The sequence below is a fragment of the Ambystoma mexicanum genome, chromosome 6q (assembly GCF_040938575.1).
Source record: "Ambystoma mexicanum isolate Mex_15411 chromosome 6q, UKY_AmexF1_1, whole genome shotgun sequence".
Classification (NCBI taxonomy): Eukaryota; Metazoa; Chordata; class Amphibia; order Caudata; family Ambystomatidae; genus Ambystoma; species Ambystoma mexicanum.
In genome coordinates this window covers 1407837419-1407855378 of record NC_090937.1, presented here as the reverse complement: position 1 = coordinate 1407855378, position 17960 = coordinate 1407837419, and the positions used below count along the sequence as shown (strand labels likewise).

At 47.6% G+C, this 17960-nt stretch overlaps 1 protein-coding gene across 17 annotated transcripts in view; it reads left to right on the top strand.

The window, feature by feature from the left end:
• The window catches only part of LOC138516732 (alpha-adducin-like), a 1440750-nt gene that overhangs the window by 935673 nt on the left and 487117 nt on the right, over positions 1 to 17960 (top strand). For 10 of the 17 annotated variants that reach the window (XM_069632071.1, XM_069632075.1, XM_069632080.1 and 7 more), the window contains exon 10: positions 2784 to 3128. In XM_069632071.1, the coding sequence (XP_069488172.1) occupies positions 2784 to 3128 (345 nt within the window). The remainder of the gene's footprint in view (positions 1 to 2783; positions 3129 to 17960) is intronic. The other 7 variants (XM_069632078.1, XM_069632077.1, XM_069632081.1 and 4 more) reach the window with 1 other exon arrangement.

The window sequence follows — 17960 nt, the reverse complement described above, 5'->3', positions numbered from 1 at the left end:
CTGTGTATGTTTTTTGATACTGTTTTTGTAAATTCTTTTTAGGATGTATTAAATTATCCTGTTTTTTTGTCTAATAAAATTGTATATTTTTATATCTGTTGTATAAGAACCTTTTACTCAGTGCCTATTTGGTACACGGAATGAGTAGTCCTTTCTTAGGAAGAGACTTTGAAGAGACACTTGGACTCCCGACTTGTAGATTGTCCTTTGCCAGTAGTGTGGTTGAATCCTTGTGTCTTTAAATCTACCCCAGGTCTCTTTGTCATAGTGTGCACCTATCTGGCTGCCATAGGGGCTTACAGGAATTCGGAGGAGGGCCTCTTCTCCTCCTCCAACCCAGTGGTCAAGCGACATCTGGCGGGCCTCCACAGGCTTTACCGCCTATAAAGAAATCACACCCGGTGTGGGACCTTAATGTTGTGTTGGGCACCTTGGTACACAAACCCTTGGCGTCCGCGGACATCAGGCTGGTCACCATAAAGATAGCTCTGTTTGTGGGCCTCACCTCTGCTTGCAGAGCCAGCAAGATCCAGGCTCTGGTGGCTTCAGAGCCCTGCACCACCTTTTACAAGGACAAGGTCGTCCTCCGAACGCACCCTGCTCTTTCCATCTCAACAAGGAGATGGTCTTACCCACTTCTTCGCTGACCACAAGGATGAGCCTCAGAGGGTCTTGCACCATCTAGATGTCAGACGTGCGCAGAAATACTACCTGGACAGGGCCAAGGACTTCGGCAAGTCAGCCGCCTTGTTTGTCACTTTCGGTGGGTCAAGTCCCGGTTATCAGGCCTCCCAAGGTCTCCATAGTAAGATGGATGGTCGCGGCCATCAAGGAGGTCTGAGGGGCAGCACAAACCAGTGCCAGCTAACTTACATGCCCATGCGGTCAGAGCAAAGGCGACGGCCATCGCGTTCCAACAGCATGTGCCTTGACAAGTCATCAGCAGGGAGGCTACTTGGGCCACACCTTCGGCTTTCTGTAAGCACTACTGTTTGGATGCCGCCTCTGTCAGACGCTGCGTTCGGACAGGCAGTTCTAGGAAACCTGTTTTGTTAAGGAGTGTCTCCTCTCCACCCTGGGACTACATTGAGTTGTAATCGCCCATACAGTATGGAGGAAAGGGGATGGGACGTAAGAGTAATTTATAGTTACTCACCGTAGTGACTAATGTACTCTTAGACCCTAGTCCCCTTTCTGTCCCACCATACCCCCCCTAATAATACTGGTGTCCTCAGGCAATGCTAAATATTGCCGACGCGTCATTGGGGAATGAGGAGTGGCACTGGTGGGCGGAGTCAGGGGAGCGCATGCTCCCACGGCCGCGCCCCCGCGCCTCTAAAGTTAAAGGGGAACAAGATGTTTCTGGTGAAAAAGGTTCTGTCTCCCGTCCCTCGCGAGGGAAGCCCTTACTGTATGGAGGAAAGGGCACTATGGACTAAGAGTACATTAGTCACTACGGGGAGTAACTATACATTTTTGCACCATTGAAATAAAGTGAGCACTACTGTGTGTGCAGAAATGGCTGCTTCCTGTACTTCTGATGTAAGGAAAGGCATTAACTAGAGGCATGGTTCGAGCGGGCCTGGGTGGGAATGTAGATGACTAATGGCATGGCCGTGGGCGTAAACAACACCTGAGGGCTGGAGTTTAATTTAGTAGGTGAAGGGCACCATCCAGTTCAATTCATTTCACCTTCTGTTCTCTTAACTGTTTTCAGGCCTCATGCTTTCATCCGGCAGGCAGTTCAGGTGTGTTTGATATGTACCATTAGTAGTGGGAATTCTGTTCTGTCCTTGAAGTTCAGGTCGCTGTGAATGGGAACCTTCACTATCATATTACTACTTCTAGTTCACAGAAAGAGAATATAACCACAGGTGTAGCATTTCTGTGTATTTCAACCTACATGTTGTACTCTCCTTCTATGCCATCTCACCTCTACCAGCACAGCCATCCAATAGTTTTGCCTCATTAAGTGGTTCTACATAGCCATTTACTAAAACAGATAGCTGTGTTGTAAATGGAATAATTTCCTTTATTAAAATAACCCGTCTGTCTGAATCTAGGTAGACCTCTGCTCTGGCTTACCTGTCTTTATTGGTTGGTGCACTGAGGCTGTAGAAATAGTGGTGCCGGGATGAAAATAAGGATTTGATTAGCCAGAGCTAAAAGCAGCTACTGGGTATCCGGCATCACCCAGTAAGCAGGAGCTACCTCTGGAAAACAAGAGGTATTCTAATGTGTGCCGCAAATTCTACTCCCACAGATGCAAAATATAACTTTGTCGCAATTAAATACCACCAATTAGACTTCTTCAGGATGTGTCCTAGTGTTCGTTTATGCACATTCCTAAATACACAGGATTATGGTCGCATGTATCTATTTGTCCTGTAGCTCATGGGAGCTGTTGGTTTCAAGCCATAACCAGAAGCTAAATAGCTCCCAGCTCCCCTCACTTTTTCACCCTGTAGGTGGTGAAATAATGTTCTTGCCTGCTACTTTTCTACATCTCAGGTACACTGATTGACACATATTTGCTTTGAACACGTAAGTGGGGTTTTGAGTAACTTGCTTTTGTGACTACTATAGTATGTATGTCATTCTTACACATGCACATTATTGGCGTATTTTAATGGGGATGAGTACGCTCCTTAATGTCACATCATGAGTAAATGTACTAAGCGCTTGTGTTCCTAATGTTATACAACATAGACTAAGTAAACAAGTGTTACTTTATATCAACACAATAAAATAATTAACTTATTTTATTTTTAATATTTGTCTAGGGCTACAGAACTGGCTATCCCTATCGATGCCCTGCGCTAAGAGAAAAAGCAAAAAAATACAGTGATGTTGAGATTCCTGCCAGTGTAACAGGCTACTCCTTTGGTAGCGAAGGTGACTCGGGCACTTGCTCACCTCTCAGGCACAGTTTTCAGAAACAACAGCGAGAGAAGACAAGGTGGCTGAACTCTGGCAGGGCAGATGAGACTCCTGATGAAGGGCAGAACGGCAGTAGTCCCAAGTCGAAGACTAAGGTGTGGACGAACATTACACACGATCACGTGAAACCCTTGCTGCAGTCTCTCTCGTCCGGTGTCTGCGTGCCAAGCTGTATTACCAACTGCTTGGTCTGTGCCTACCTTACTGTTCATAGTTTGTTGATCTAGAGCAACGTGAGGTTGCTGGCATTTGGAGGCTTTGGGAATACACCACTTCCATATCTTCTCAAAAAATGGAAGGCCCCTCACTAACTGATCTTCTGCTAGAATCGGTCCCTGCAAATTATCTTGCACTAACCATGCAGAAAGAATACACATCAAAATATTATTCATTTAGCGGCTTTAGAGATGCATTAACTGTCAGTTTTGTGTTTCTTAATTACACATGAAATTTGTTTTTCTGCAAACAGGCAACATATGTCTGTTTACATAACAGACAAATACCTATAGAAATCTAACATTATTTTTCTTATCAAATTGTATTTGATATAATACTAGTTTGCATCTAATATTGCATATTTACTGCTGGGATTGATGTTTTCTCTTAAGCAGTTTTCAGGCGTGTAGTCGGAACACTAGATATGTTGTTGTCACTTTGTTTTGCTGGTCTTTACTCTTCTGTAGTTTTCTGTCTAGCTTTCTTGCATATATGACTAACATATAGCTCTTTCCCAAAGCCTCTAACATGTTTAAAACCAGTTGCCTCTTGCATGAACTGTTGCATGCGAGTAGATGGCCATAAGTGAGGAAGTCTTCCTCAAGTAGCAGCTGGGTGCGGCATGACTAAAGTGCAGCTCGGGCCATCAGCAGGCACTAACCGATAGATTTTGCAACTGGTACTTCAAACAAATCATTTCTATTATTATTATGCTGCCTGCACAATGTGCTTCACTGTATATGAAATGATTCTCAAAACCTGTCCTCATGGAGAAGTGTGTATGAGCTTAGAAAAGTGTACAACATTTGGCGCTATGTCACCAATTTATTTGCGAGCAATTTCCTGAAGTGAAGGTACTAATGTGATGTTTTATTTAAACTATTTGGGAAACATGTGAAGATCTCATTTCGTCACACTATGTGAACATGATCGTTGATTTATTGAAATTGTATCAATTCCAGGTTCTAATGCTAGAAACTTGGTTTCCTTTTATTATTGATTATGCTGTATGTCGGCGTGATGGGAGGGCTGTCAAAATCCACACGCTTTAGTCCTTTCTTCCTTTTTTCCAAGCTGCCTAGGTGTTTCGTTGTACCCATTTTCAATTATTCCCAATAATTCTGAGCTTGTTTGAAAAAGCCTAAGAGAAGAATTACTAATGCACACTAAAATATACATATGTGCAGTGCGTCAACGGGTACAGGGACACAATGCAAGGGCACTTGCTCATATTCTGTACCTGAAGTGCCCACATGCAAGTCCCTTGATTTACATAAGAGACTTTCATGCTGGAGAAGGGACTGTATGCAGGGGGGAAAGTACCCGCTGCCAGCCCACCATATAGTCAGTCTGGCACGCATCCTTCACATAGGTATGCATTGGCTATTCCCATTACCGACGTGGGTGGAGGGCTAGATACTGCTCTCCAACTGTGTTTATACAGTGGAACTTAAACAGTGACAGGCCTTACACCTCTAACCCCTTTCCCCAGGCAAAACAATCTGTCAAAAAAAGTAAAAAAACTTGTTAGGAAATGTTACGGAGAATTCTCTCTTTAGGCTGAATTTCCTAACCTAGTGAGTCCCCCAGCAGCTTTGCTGGATTTCTGGAGTTTGTTTTTTTCTCCTGCCACGTGGGAGACTCTTTTTCTCCCACTCTTGGACATGATTTATGGTGTTTTTTTGACTGTTAATGTGTTTTATGGGCTATGGGGGTCCTTTACTCCATAGGGTCTCATGTGTTTTTTACTATGTGTGTTACACAACACCCTACGTGCAGTAACGCAGGGGTGTCATAGTGACACCCCACTATAGACACCATACCCTGGGACTGACTACTGTCTCCCAGGGCATGTAAAGTCACCATTGGCTTTACTAGTCCCAAATTATTAACAGAAACCAGTACAAACCATCATATTGTGGACGTACTGGTCAGGGCAATTCGATTGCCCTGGGGTCTGTTAGTCGAGGGGGCACGTCTCCATCCCCCCTGATCGAGTTTTGGCTGGTGGCAGTGGATACTACTTTTTATATTCGACCACGAATATTTCCCTATGGGATTTTCCCATTGTTCGAGGCTACCAACTTTAATTATTTAATTCTCATAGCCTCGAACATACCGCCGGTTTATTTATTAATTCGCCGGTTGGTATTTTTTGCCAGGACTCGATTCTAAAATGGCGTTTGTATTCTCTTCTGTGACTCCAACCCAAGGCGAGCCCTTTGTTCCACTTTTTGGCGGGCTTCTCCACAGAAACCTCCAAAAGTGGTGCCACTCTGTCTGGGTACCACAGGGGGTGTGGGAGGGGGTTTAGGCACCCTGGACTGAGTTACCTTGGTAACTCAAGTCGCAGTCTTGTGTGATTGGCCGGCCGGCTCACCACTTAGTATGTTTGATTGACAGCTAGGCTGAGTGAATGGGGGTATGCTGCATAAAAGCAGGGCTTTTGGGACTGGAACTTGAGAAGTCGCCACAGGACCTGAGAATCCGACGAGGAAGAAGCTGAGCCGACCTACCACAACGACACCACTAGTGGAGCCCTGCGGAACCGACTCACCACTTCCCGACGACAGAGAAGATCTCCCGGCTGGAGAGGCTTCTTCCCCTGACTGGTGGGCACAACCAGTTTACCTTCTTTTCTTCGCACCCCAGACCGGTTTGTGGTCGAACTGCCCGTGCCAAGCACCCCGGCAGCCGGATGGCCACTTACCACTGGACCGCGAATCAACGGACCGCTCCTTGTACCTGAGAAACTCAGCGGCCGGTTTCTTCCCTGGCAGTGCAACGGACTCCTGTCTTCCTCCCCGACGAGATCCTCTCTTCCCCTGAACGAAGCACCGACTTGCATCTGCTGCCAGGAACAACTGCCCCCGCTGGAGTGTTCTCACCACTTTAAGGTACTGTGTCCGCCAGGCCTCCCTTTCTAAAGATTGCTACAAGGTAATAACCCCTTAACCTTCTGGACTGGGCTGGCAGCCTTGACCCTCTAACTGGTCCCTTTCTTTGGTCCAACTCCTTTTTGAACCGTTACAAGACTTTTGTGCACTGCAGCCGTGTGACCTTGGACACATTTCGTTTTGATCCTCTTAAAGCGGATCCGGCCTACTGACTCTGAATTCAGGGTGTTACTTTGCCTTCCTCTCTTGTTGTGTTCGTGAAAAAGTGTTGGGATCTGTTTCAATGTATTCTCTGCTTTTCTCTACGAGAATTATTAGAGTGCCATCTACGTTAAGCGCTCACCGCTGTCTGAAAATAAGTGGGGCTTTACTTAAGACTTGTCTAATATTCTTTTAAGGGAGTGTATATCTTTTAGTGACCGTGTTTTTGAATTGCTTACTATTAGTGCCTGTGTATTTTTCTAGATGTGGTTTTAAATAAATAATTATATCTCTTTTACACCAAGCCCTGGTCAGTGTTTACTTGTTCTATTGTGTTCTCTTTACCTATTGCGAATACTCTGTATACTGCCTAACACTTCTTGAGGGAAGTCTGACTGCTCAGCCACAGCTACCAAGTGAATCTGTGTGGTACAGATTGCTACCAAGTGGGTTTACTGCCAAACACCTGTAGTCCTAAATCTTTTGCAGTGGTCCCAAAGGGAACTGCACAGGTTTCTGCCTAACAGGAAAGATTTTCATTTATGGGTAATTTTCCCTCCAGTTCTGAACCCGCCTCCACCCCCCTCCCAACTTTTTGCTTTTGTCTGACCATCCTAGCCTGACTTTTACCAGTGGAGCCAAGCCTTCTGCTCTACTCTGCTGGGCTTTTGTTAATGTTGTAATGGGGAAACTGACATGACCTTCAGGCTGTCAGTACTGGGAGACTTGGTTTCCCTTAGTCTTTCACTTTGTTGCCATTTGTTGGTAACATTTGATCAGTGCAGAATGTACCTTACAGTACAGTGTGCTGGGGTCTCTTTTTCATTTTTAAGGCCCCAGACACCCTCAAAGGATTTTTGGTGAATGTTCAAGTGTGTCCGGGATAGGGCTGGTGTCAGCAGTTACTTTTAAAGCATTTTTTACTCTTTTCTATGGTTCAAACCGCATTTACCGCGTTTGGCCCAGGGCAGTGGCCAGTGCTCAAAATGGCCATGCCACAAGTTCCTTTTGTTCTGTCCTTTGGCAATTTTTTTTGCCATTTTTTCCCTTTGCCTTCCCCAGGTCGAGCAGACTTGGGAAATTCCTTATTTGCTGGCTTCTGCATGCCTTGTGTGTGTGCTCCCAGGATGTGGGCTGGAGCTGTCTAGTTCGAATACACATCCTGGGTACCAGGATGTCTAGTGTGCTGGGATAACTGGGACCCCTGCGGTCCGTGATTGGTTTACTTCTGGGATGGTTGAATGTGAGTAGATCTCCTATTGGTTTCTCTGTTTTGGCGCAAAGGAGATTCTAGATAAGAGAAGGCACTCTAAACCTATTCCAGGTCGATCTTCTGAGGTCACACCAAACTTTGTAAAGGAGCCAAGTATCCTGAACTGAAGTAGCAGATCGGTGGAACCGCTGGTGACCCGCTGGAAGGTTTGGCACCCTGACCCCGTTGTTGTCCCGTCAGAGCCCCTGTTTCTCATCGATCACAGAAGGCCTGCAAGGGAGCTTCGACCCGTTGGAGTAGTGGGACTAACTACTCTCAGCACCTCCTGCTTAAACTGCAAACAAGCCTTTTCGGAAGTGTTCCTGGACGCCCAGTGAACTGACCAGCTTGTATGAGACCTTTGCCTTGGAACCGCCTCCGTCTCAAGTTTCGACCTAAGACTTGGGGAACCGTAAGATCTTGGTAAAAGGCACTCTCACGCTGAATTTCGTACACCTAGCATTCCTAGGTCTGGAATTAGGAGAGTCCGCCTGAGCCTACGCGGTACCCGTGTCGCCCCGCTGCTGTGACGACGGACTTCGTGGGTGCCTTGCTGCCGTGCCCCCTGTGCCCTAAGACTAGTTGCAGTGGAACTGGCTCGATCCCTTCACCAGAAGCAGAGAAATCGCCACCGTCCTGCTACGAACTGAGGTCCCGGAACGCAGATCCCGAAAGGAGGAGAGACGCGCAACTGCTGTACTCGAACCTGCAAGCGAACTGGACTTGACTGGCGAATTATGGTCCGGAGTCCGTCGAGGGTCGGTGAGTACTTGCATTGCCTACTGGTGGCCACTGGCGCATCCATAGATTTTTACGCACAAGTGTCCCCCAAGGGCCACTCTCCTTTGTTAAGGTAGCCTGTGCTACCATCCTATTCCCGGTTCCTGGAAATAGCTCTGCCCTCCTTTGTGAGTCACTACAGCCCCTTGAAGAGAACTGTTTTAAACTTAACCCCACGATTGAGTAATCCGGCACTGAATGTACTTTTGAGCACAAGGCTCCACACTTCGTAGGGACTGGACTGCTTAGTAGTTAGGGTTTGAGTTGTTGAAGGACTGCCTAAAATATTTTTGCACTGTGTGATTCCTTTCTGTTGCAGGTTGTGTATCCCTTCTTGTTGAATTTTCCTTTAGGCCAATAGTTGCAGTATATATATTTCTAAGTATAGTGTGGTATTGGTTTTGTTAATATTGCTGTGGTTTCACTTTGTGTTTGAGTTAAAAGGCCTCTAATAAATGTATATGTATTTGTTATATATACCCCTGACTGAGAGAAATTTGTGGTGTTGTTTACTGTGTGTGCTCATTGTGGGCTTTCGATCACCATACTCCTCCTGAGACCTAGTCTTGACCGCCTCCAATGCTACCTTGATTGGTCTGGCTTGTCCAGAAGGTTACCCTGTTTCAAGAACCTAGGCTGGCCTTCTGAACCTCTGCCGACCAGGTCAGAGTCAGAGTTCAGAAATCCATCTTAACACCAGTCACTGCCAATTCTATTTTTCCATTTCCACCTGTGATTCACAGGTGGAAATGTAACTAACATTTTCATGTTTCTGCTTGCGGTATTTCAGTGCAGACAGGGTGGTCTGGACGGAACCCAATCTCGTGCCTTACTGTTTTCTTGGCCTCTGTTAGGCAGAATCCTGTGCAGTGCCCTTAGAGACCACTACACACAATTAAGACCACAGGTGGCAATACAAGTTTTACCTTTGGTACAAGCCTGTACTACTATATCAGTGTGGTAGAAGTGGCGGAGCAGCCAGGCTTATCTCAAGAGCATTTGAGCAGTAGCAGAGATTACACAAAGGGACCACAGTTACTGTGACTCAAGCAAACACTGACTCAAGGTTTCAGGTAAAAAATATAAGTACATTTATTTTTAAACCATTCGTTATAAACACAACACTTCTATTAAACTCAAATAAAAACCACACGTTAAATATACTAGAACTAACCAATTCACTTTGTACAGTAAGTCTCAAGGTAAGTAGCCTGTGTTTGAATGAACCGGTGTTATGAACAAAACACGTTACCGCGAATACGATTGCGATCACTTTTTGACAGTCGGTCTACTAAATAAACGCGTATCCGTGACATGAAATGCTACCGGGGCAAAAACACACTTAGCACCTGAGATACCCAGAGGGAGTTGGAGGCAAAAATCACAGGCAATATTCTGATTAGGCAGGCAGAATCAAGAAACACTCAGAGACAAGAGTTCAAAAGTCAAAGGGCCGGAGCCAGGGTCGAAAGACACCGGGGCCTGTTGCCGAGGATCACAGTCAGTTCACGATTCTACGTAGCCAAAAGTACTTCGATATTGTCAATGTTCGGAAGCAAAAGTTATAAGAAGGAGGGAAGACAAGGGCAAGCCGTGGAAAATGAAGAAAAGGAATTCACCCAGTTTCCTCAAGCAGAACACAGTACCTTGTTCCAATGGTGCAGCCGGTGGCCTGGCAGTTGTTCCGGTTGGTTTCCCGCAGACCCATGATTCCTGGTGCTTCGTTGTGAAGGAGGACGACTGAAGGGGATCGGCACCACACAGGGATGAAGCTGGCAGCAGGGACGAGGAATAAAAGGTGCGCTCCTTAAAAACAGGAGAGGCACGTCAGGTGGCTATCCGGACCACTACAGCAACGTGCAGCGATTTCGACCAAGGAAGACGATCCTCTGGCTGTAGAAGATGAGCTGGTTATCCCCACCAAGCTCAAGGGAAGAAGACTCCGGACTGGATCTTCTCTAAGGGAAGGTAGCTGAAGACTGCAGCAGTGCTTCACCGGGACGGGATAGTTGCAGTAGCCGTCGTTCTCTCTGCTTCTCTTCGGTTCCTTGTAGTTCCAGTGGCGACTCTCTGACTTCAGCCCAAGAGACCTGCCTTTTTATGGGAAAAACCCCTATTCACACAGCCTGGCTGTCAATTACCCAGCAGGGAGGTTGACCAGCCCAGAAAACTACCCTGCCAATCATGACAAAGTGCGACTTGGGTTTCCTAGGATACCCTGTGCAGGGGGTGACTACACCCCTCCCTCACATTCAGCCCACATAGACACCCAGGCGCCTTGCGGAGGGCTTCTGAGCAGAAGCCCGCCAAAAGACAGTGAACAAAGAAGGCGGACCTAGTTTGCTGCGCAAAGTAAAACACAAGAAGGACTTTAACAAAAAGAAATGGCAAATAAACCCAACCGGAGCCAAAATAAAGACGATTTGGTCAAGCGGGTTTATGTTCGAGGCTAATATACTAGCCAAGAACAGTACCACGTTTATCTAATATGATTACGCTAGAAAAGTTACGGTAGATACCACTGCCACCAGCCAAGTCTAAATGTTAAGAGCGAAACAATGCTCTAGGAGGTACAGATAAAAAGGGATACAAATTAACCCTTTCCAGTACTCCATGGAAGATGGGGTGTACTGGATCTGTGGTAGATTGACTAAGTAAAGTTAATGGTAACTTTACCCTTTTCTGGGGGACGGTAGTCGCCTCAGAAATGGAGTCGAGGGAAGTCTGAAAGACAACCCTGTGCCACGGCACTGAAGGTGCTGTGTGACACACAAAAGAAGGGGGCTACTGAAGTGGTGTACTTCAGAGTCCACAATCACAAAAACAGATAGAAACACATAGCAAAACACAGGTAAGAGTGGGGGAAAAGCTCACCCTTACCAAGTGGAAATGAAAATAAACTTCAGAAGTCCAGCAAAGCTACTGGGGGACTCACTAGGTGAGGGAAATTAGCCATAAATGAGAGTTCTCCCTAATAGCCTCCAACACAGGAGACCAGATGCAGGAGAAAGTGTACCCACTGCCTCATCCTCACACGCATCCCTCTGTGAATCAGGAATACGCTTTGAGAAACACTCCCATAACATTCACTAATCCTACACATTTTTACATTTCCACCTCTGAAGCACAGATGGAAATGAAAAAATAGAATTGGCAGTGATAGGGTTTTTTACTGTTTTGACAGATTTTTGCCTGGAAAAAGGGGTTGGAGGTGCAAGTCCAGTCAATGTTAAAGTGTCCGCTGTATTAGCATGGTTTGAGAGCTGTATCCAGCCCTCCACCCACATTGGTAATGGGAACAGCCAATGCATACCTAAGTGAAGGATAAGTTCCAGACTGTGCAGTAAGTATGGTTGGTCCCTTTTGAATCAAACATCTTTTTCCATGTGGAGAAAGTTAACTTTTTTTTAAAAGAAGGACTTCAATTCAGTTGTGTAGTGGGTTAAATGTTGTGTACTGTTTGGCATGCAGCAAATTAGTGAATTGCGATGAGGGAATAAGTCAATTCAGGCCATTTATTGAAAAGACAATTATGTGGACCTTTTTGTCTTACAGTATGAACATATCAGTACACTTCATACTGCTTTACGTTTTTCACAGCTGGTTGTGACCTCTGCTGCAGGCAAGAGTGGAAACGATTCTTTATATCTGATAGCAATTATGTTACTGGTCCCCATCAAAGTCACCACTCTGCCCATGCATCCTCATAACATCCCATATTGGATCAGGAACTACTATGCGAATTAACTTCTTTGTAGTCAGAGAGCTATTGCTTTAAATGTTTGTTTCTCATGTGTTAACTTGAATGCTTATACTTTATCTGCTTTGTCCACCTCAAAAACCTAAAATCTTTGTTTACTTAGAGACTTCCTTCTCTTTACTGCTAGTTTTGTGAATGCTGCTCCTCTGATAGGTGATATATATGATTCCAGACCAATTAATGCATTGGCTTGATAGCGGGACGCCAGAATATAGATAAGAGGAAATCGGAACTGACATGATAGCATGATGAGAAAAGCTCATGGGTATGGTTGTCAAGTTGTTGTTTTTTTCCCTTTATGGCTGAAGTTCAGCTACATTCATGGGGCACAGTGTTAAGTTATTACAAGTCTGGGATGAAAAGGGCATCTGATACCAGAGAGATCAGAAACCCGTTTGAGTGCAGTGAAGGCACGCCACACACTCCTGTATTTTACGATCAGGCAGTTTTTGTCCAGTGGTGAATCAGACTGTTTGACAACCTTCTTTGGGCTCTGTTTAAAACTTCTTATGACAGATTGACTCACTTCATAAACAGAGGTGATCAGAGGCGTTGCTTGGGGGGGGCTAAGGGCTATAGCCCTGGGTCTTTTGGTTGTAGCCCCGGATAGAAGCTCAGGGGTTACAACCAAAAGGCTAGTTATCCCCGACAGTCCCGACATTAGCGTAGCCCCAGATCTTTTCCAAAACTAGCAATACCCCTGGAGGTGATACTTTTGTTTCTTAGATTAAAGAGGCTATGTTCAAATACCACAAAATGTTAACTGTACTACTTGCTTCTACTCCCTCCTTAGTTCTCAAAACGCAGGAGGTTTAAGAAAAATAGTTGTGAATATTCCCAAGCACGGAATATTAAGTTGGTCTCAAGACCTTTTTAACTGAGCCCAAGTTCACAAAACCTAATGAACGTAAAAGAGCTGTAAATATAAACTGAGTGCCAATCTAACCGTTATGTCTTAAACTCGCCCGTTGAAGGCTATATCAAAAAAAATACTGCTTTTATTGTGCTGATTAGGAGCGGCCATCCACTAGCAAGAATATGCCCATTACAGTGGTTTTTAATCCCCCAAACACCCGATGGAGCCGATCCTCCAACTCCCCCCCCCCCCCCTTTTGTCTTTCCTGGCAGTTTTGGGGGTGGGGAGTTCACCCCTGAACAGCACCTTTGCTGTACCGCCACCTCCCTACTCACCACAACATAACGCGCCTCACCTGCACACACGCACGTACCTGCTCTCCGTGCCGTGACTTCTTTTGGGCCAGTCAGCCCATGTGTGGCTTGGGGTGGGGCTCAGGGTTCTTGGTCTTCGGTGTGTAGTCTTTTTTTATCCTGATTACTAGATCACGGGCAGAAGACTGCATATCAATCCGACATATAGTTCGAGGTATTCATTTTCTACAGTACAGAAATTGCCACCTTATTTTGCGTTGGAACAAAGCTTGCTTCAAAATTAATCAAATGCAAATCTTGCCTGCCTGCATTCGAGCCCCACTCCTCCATTGGAAAACTCATCACAATCTATTAATGTGTCATGTTTTTACCAAGTCCTGGATCCTCATGAATGATTAATGTTGGAAAATATTTTGGTGCTTAGCCTAAAAACAGGACAATTGTTTGGTGAAATGTTTTAAATTACTTTACTTCATTAATTGTATTACTTTAACATGCTTTACATTAATCTGTGCGTGTCCTACGTTATTTTACTCTTTATTTTATTTTGTACAGCTAAGGGGTAGACAGTGAGACAGGAAAAGAACAGACCGAATTGTAAGGTAAAAATATTCTCACGTAAAATCGAATAACTATCTCATGTCTCCTTTGCCCAATCGAGGACAGACCATTTTATCACCCGGCAGCAGCATCTTAGGCCTCTGATTTTCATAATTCCCAAGTGTCATGGAGTCCGACTAAGCAACAGTGGCTGCTTCTTTTTCATCATTCCAGAGTCGTCCTCCTTACCTCAGATTTGGTGGATAGTTAAGATATAGGGTTTTTCTCAGATTCTGCTTTGTTGCCTTGTATTACCTTATTCCTAACTCAATAGACTAATTGTTTCAGTTCTCTGTATGACTCCTTCACTGAACAACTCATTGACTAGCTGAAATATAGTTTAAGGGAACTTCTAATTCTCCAGCATGGGGTCTAGCATGGATTCTCATGCTCATGAATGTACCCTGTCGTCAGGCTGGGAATCCTCAGTAAAGAAAAAATCTGTTTGTTTGGTTTCTGAACTGTCTTTCTACTAATAACCAATCACTGGTCTCTGGGTCATACTGCCCCCAGCCAATGACTGCCCTCTACCTAAGCCTGTCCTCTGGCAGCCAGATTCTTACTGCACGTTTCAAGTTTTGGGAGTCCTCGTGCTATAGCTCTCAGCTTTTACTGCGTTTTGCGTTTTTTCGGAGAGTTTACTCTTATATTTTCGGTCAATCGAACCTCAAGCTTCATCAATTCTACTTCCGATCAACGGGGACCCGTTTCTGAATTTTCCTACGCCCCTCAAGGGCAAATTATCATCGAGTTTTCACTTCTTGGAGGATTCCGGAACATCTTTGAGGTCTACCCCGCGTGGTCATGGCCCAGGACAAAGGAAACACAACGCCTGTTGGATACAAGCTGTTCAGGAGCTACCCTGGATGCGGATTCCAGAATATCTTCAAAGACGATGAGCACTCCCGGTGCCTCTACTGCCTTCACAAAGACAAATCACACGTGGAGAAGGACTGTGCGTTTTGTAAGAACGTGTCCGAATGGACAATGAAGGATCGTCTCGTTCGACTCACCAACTGGCTGGAGGGGAAAAGCCCAGCAGCAGGTCAGAAGAAAAAGAAGTTCGGTGACGGGGGCCCAACAAAAGGCAAAGTACTGCAAGTCCGTGGGCACCGGGAGCGGCGATAGTTCGGGTTCCTTGGCTGCCAGGCTGGGCGCGTTATCCCCGACAGCATCATCCACAAGCCAATGCTCTGGCTCGGTGAAGAGGAAGTCGGAGAACCCGGGTAAGCTTCGGGAGAAGCCCTGTTCGATCCCGACGGGGACAGCCGAGGGGGAGCGAGGCAGTGACCCTCCCCCTAAGGTGAAGGCCTCAGGCGCGCCCAAGGTCGTGAAGGCCCTGATTCACCCAGCGAAGGCCTCGATCGAAGGAGTCGTGGCGGCCCTGGCGAAGCCTGTGGAGGCTACCCCAGCAGAGACGACTGCCAAGCCTAGAGTTTCCCTGCCACCCCAGAGGGAATTATCTTTTCAGCCTATCGAGAAGACCCCCATGAAACCCCGGGAGGAGAAAGAGGGGGGGCACGGTAGCCATAACTGACACAGATACCACCTCCGAAGATGAGCTAGCTGGTGTTGCAAAGATCTTGGACAAGAGGTTCGAGGAAGTCCGGTCCTATGGGAGGGATCTCAACGAGGTGTAGAGGGCAACGGTGGAGCCGACGCAGAGCCGCGGGCCGTGGAGGAGACGGAGGACCCAACTCCCCAGCCGTCGCTCCCATCGCAACCGATGCCTATGCCACAGGACAACTCACAAGTAATCTTGGGGCTATCCAGACCCTGTGTACGAGATAAGGACAAGGTTGCCCTTACCCCCAGCGGACGATCCAGCGGCGCGTGGACCGTTGGGAAGCCCACCGAACAAGCGGAGGCGAATCCATCCTCCCCCTCCTTTATAGCCTTCACCTCCTTCCCCTCTACCAAGGGATGAGACAGGAACGGAGACGGCAACGACTGGGATGGATGACGACGGTGGTGACGACGGGACGGATCTCACATCACCCCCTGCCTGGGCCTCTCCTCCCAACGAAATTGGCTCCTTCCACGCCATGATCACCAGGGCAATGGAGCTTTTCCAGCTTTGTCCCGAAGAGCAGAAGGAGGGTTTCCTCGACCAACGATGGGAGGCCATGAGGAAGACCGTCCTCTCAGTACCGTTACTGGATGACATCTTGGACGAAGGACTGTCGCTCAAGAACCCATCCACAGCTCCTGCAAAGAGGGATCGGTATGAGAAGTAGTACCGGGTCCCAGATTCCGCCCCGATGTGCCTTAGAGCTCAGCCATCCCCGGATTCAGTGGTCTCCACAGCGGGCAAGAAGAAATCGTCAGGGGCGACGGGATCAACTTCCACTTCCCCACCAGACAGTGAGGGGAAGAAGCTGGACGCCATGGGACGTCGATTCATCTCGTCGGCGGCGACGACCATCAAGGCGGCCAACGCCCTTGCGATCGTGGCGCGCTACGACAGGGAGCTGTGGTTCAAGATCGCTCCTCTCCTGGATTTCCTGCCAGACGACAAGAGGGCGGAGGCCCTTGAAATTCTACAGGAAGGCGAGGTGGCGTCGGACCGCGCCATTCCGGTGGCCACAGACATCGCTGACACGGGGTTTCGACAGATGGACAACAGCGTTTGCCGATGTGGTTGGCTCAAGGCAACCGACTTCCCTCAGGACGTTCAGACCAGGTTACTAGACATGCCTTTCGACAGGAACAACCTGTTCGGCAAGGCAGTGGACGAGTCACTGCAGGCCATCAAGGCAGACACCGAGACGGCCCGGGCCTTGGGTTCTCTCCATCAACGACGCTGCCCTTTCGGATCCCGGGAGGCAAGTCTCAAGGTGCCTCCAAAGGATTTGGTGGCAGTTCCTCATTGTACCGTCAATCGGCCCGGTCATCGTCGCAGGAGGCCTACAGAGGCCGTAGCAAGGCTGGAGGACGTCGTCGCCAAGGAGGCCAAGGCGACAAGGTGTCAGCGAAGCAAGATTGAACCGGTCGTGACGTCGGGCCCCCACCCAGGCATCCCGGTGGGAGGCCGACTGGTGAAATTCGTCAGCGCGTGGGAGTCCATCTCCACCGTCCGCTGGGTGCTGGACCCCCTGGCCCACTGGCACACTCTGGAATTCCAAAGAAAGTGTCCCTGTCTACCACCCGTGGCCAGGAAGGAAAACCACGTGCCACAGCTACTTCTGGAGGTACAAGCAATGCTGAAAAAGGGCGCGATAGAACTTGTCCCGAAGAGGCTCTGGGGCTCAGGAGTATACTCGCGGTACTTCCTCGTCCCAAAGAAGACTGGCGGTTGGCGACCCATCCTGGACCTTTGTCATCTAAACAAATACATCAAGTCCCAGAAATTCCAGATGGTCATCCTTCAGCACGTGCTGGGACAGCTGGAGGAGGGCGACTTCCTATCGTCGCTGGACTTGGAGGATGCCTACTTCCACATGCCCATACTCAAAGGACATCGAAAGTTCCTACAATTTGTGGTCCAAGGGCAACACTACCAGTTCACGGCCCTGCCCTTCAGATTGAAGTCGGCGCCCAGGGTCTTCATCAAGTGCCTGACACCGGTGGCGGCACGGCTGCGCCTGCACAGATCCACATTTACCTCTACCTGGACGATTGGCTCATCCGAGCAAAGTCAAGGGAACTCACCATCGATCACACAGCGAAGACTGTCCAACGGATTTGGGTTTCTCGATCAACTTCGCGAAATCCCACTTGGTACTGTCGCAAGACGCCCTGTTCCTGCTAGCCAGACTTGACACAGTGGCACGATTGGCTTCTCCATCGGAGGACAGAACGAATGCCATCCTGGGCAAGGTACAACAGCTGTTGACCATGGACATGGCCAGGGTGAGGTCCATCAAGTCCCTACTCGGCATGATGTCATCGTGCATCTACCTCATGCGCCTATGCAGGTTGCGCATGCGACCACTGCAGGAGTTCCTCGATGCCCGTTGGATGCAAGCAGCAGGCAGTTTCAAAGACAAGATCTCCCTCAACGAGACATTCCGCCAAGCAATCGAGTGGTGGGGAAACCGCGCGCATCTAGCAGCGGGTATGGACTTCCATACCCCGACTCATCAGGAGACGGTGACGACGGACGCCTCCCTGGAAGGATGGGGAGCGCACACCGGAGATCTCC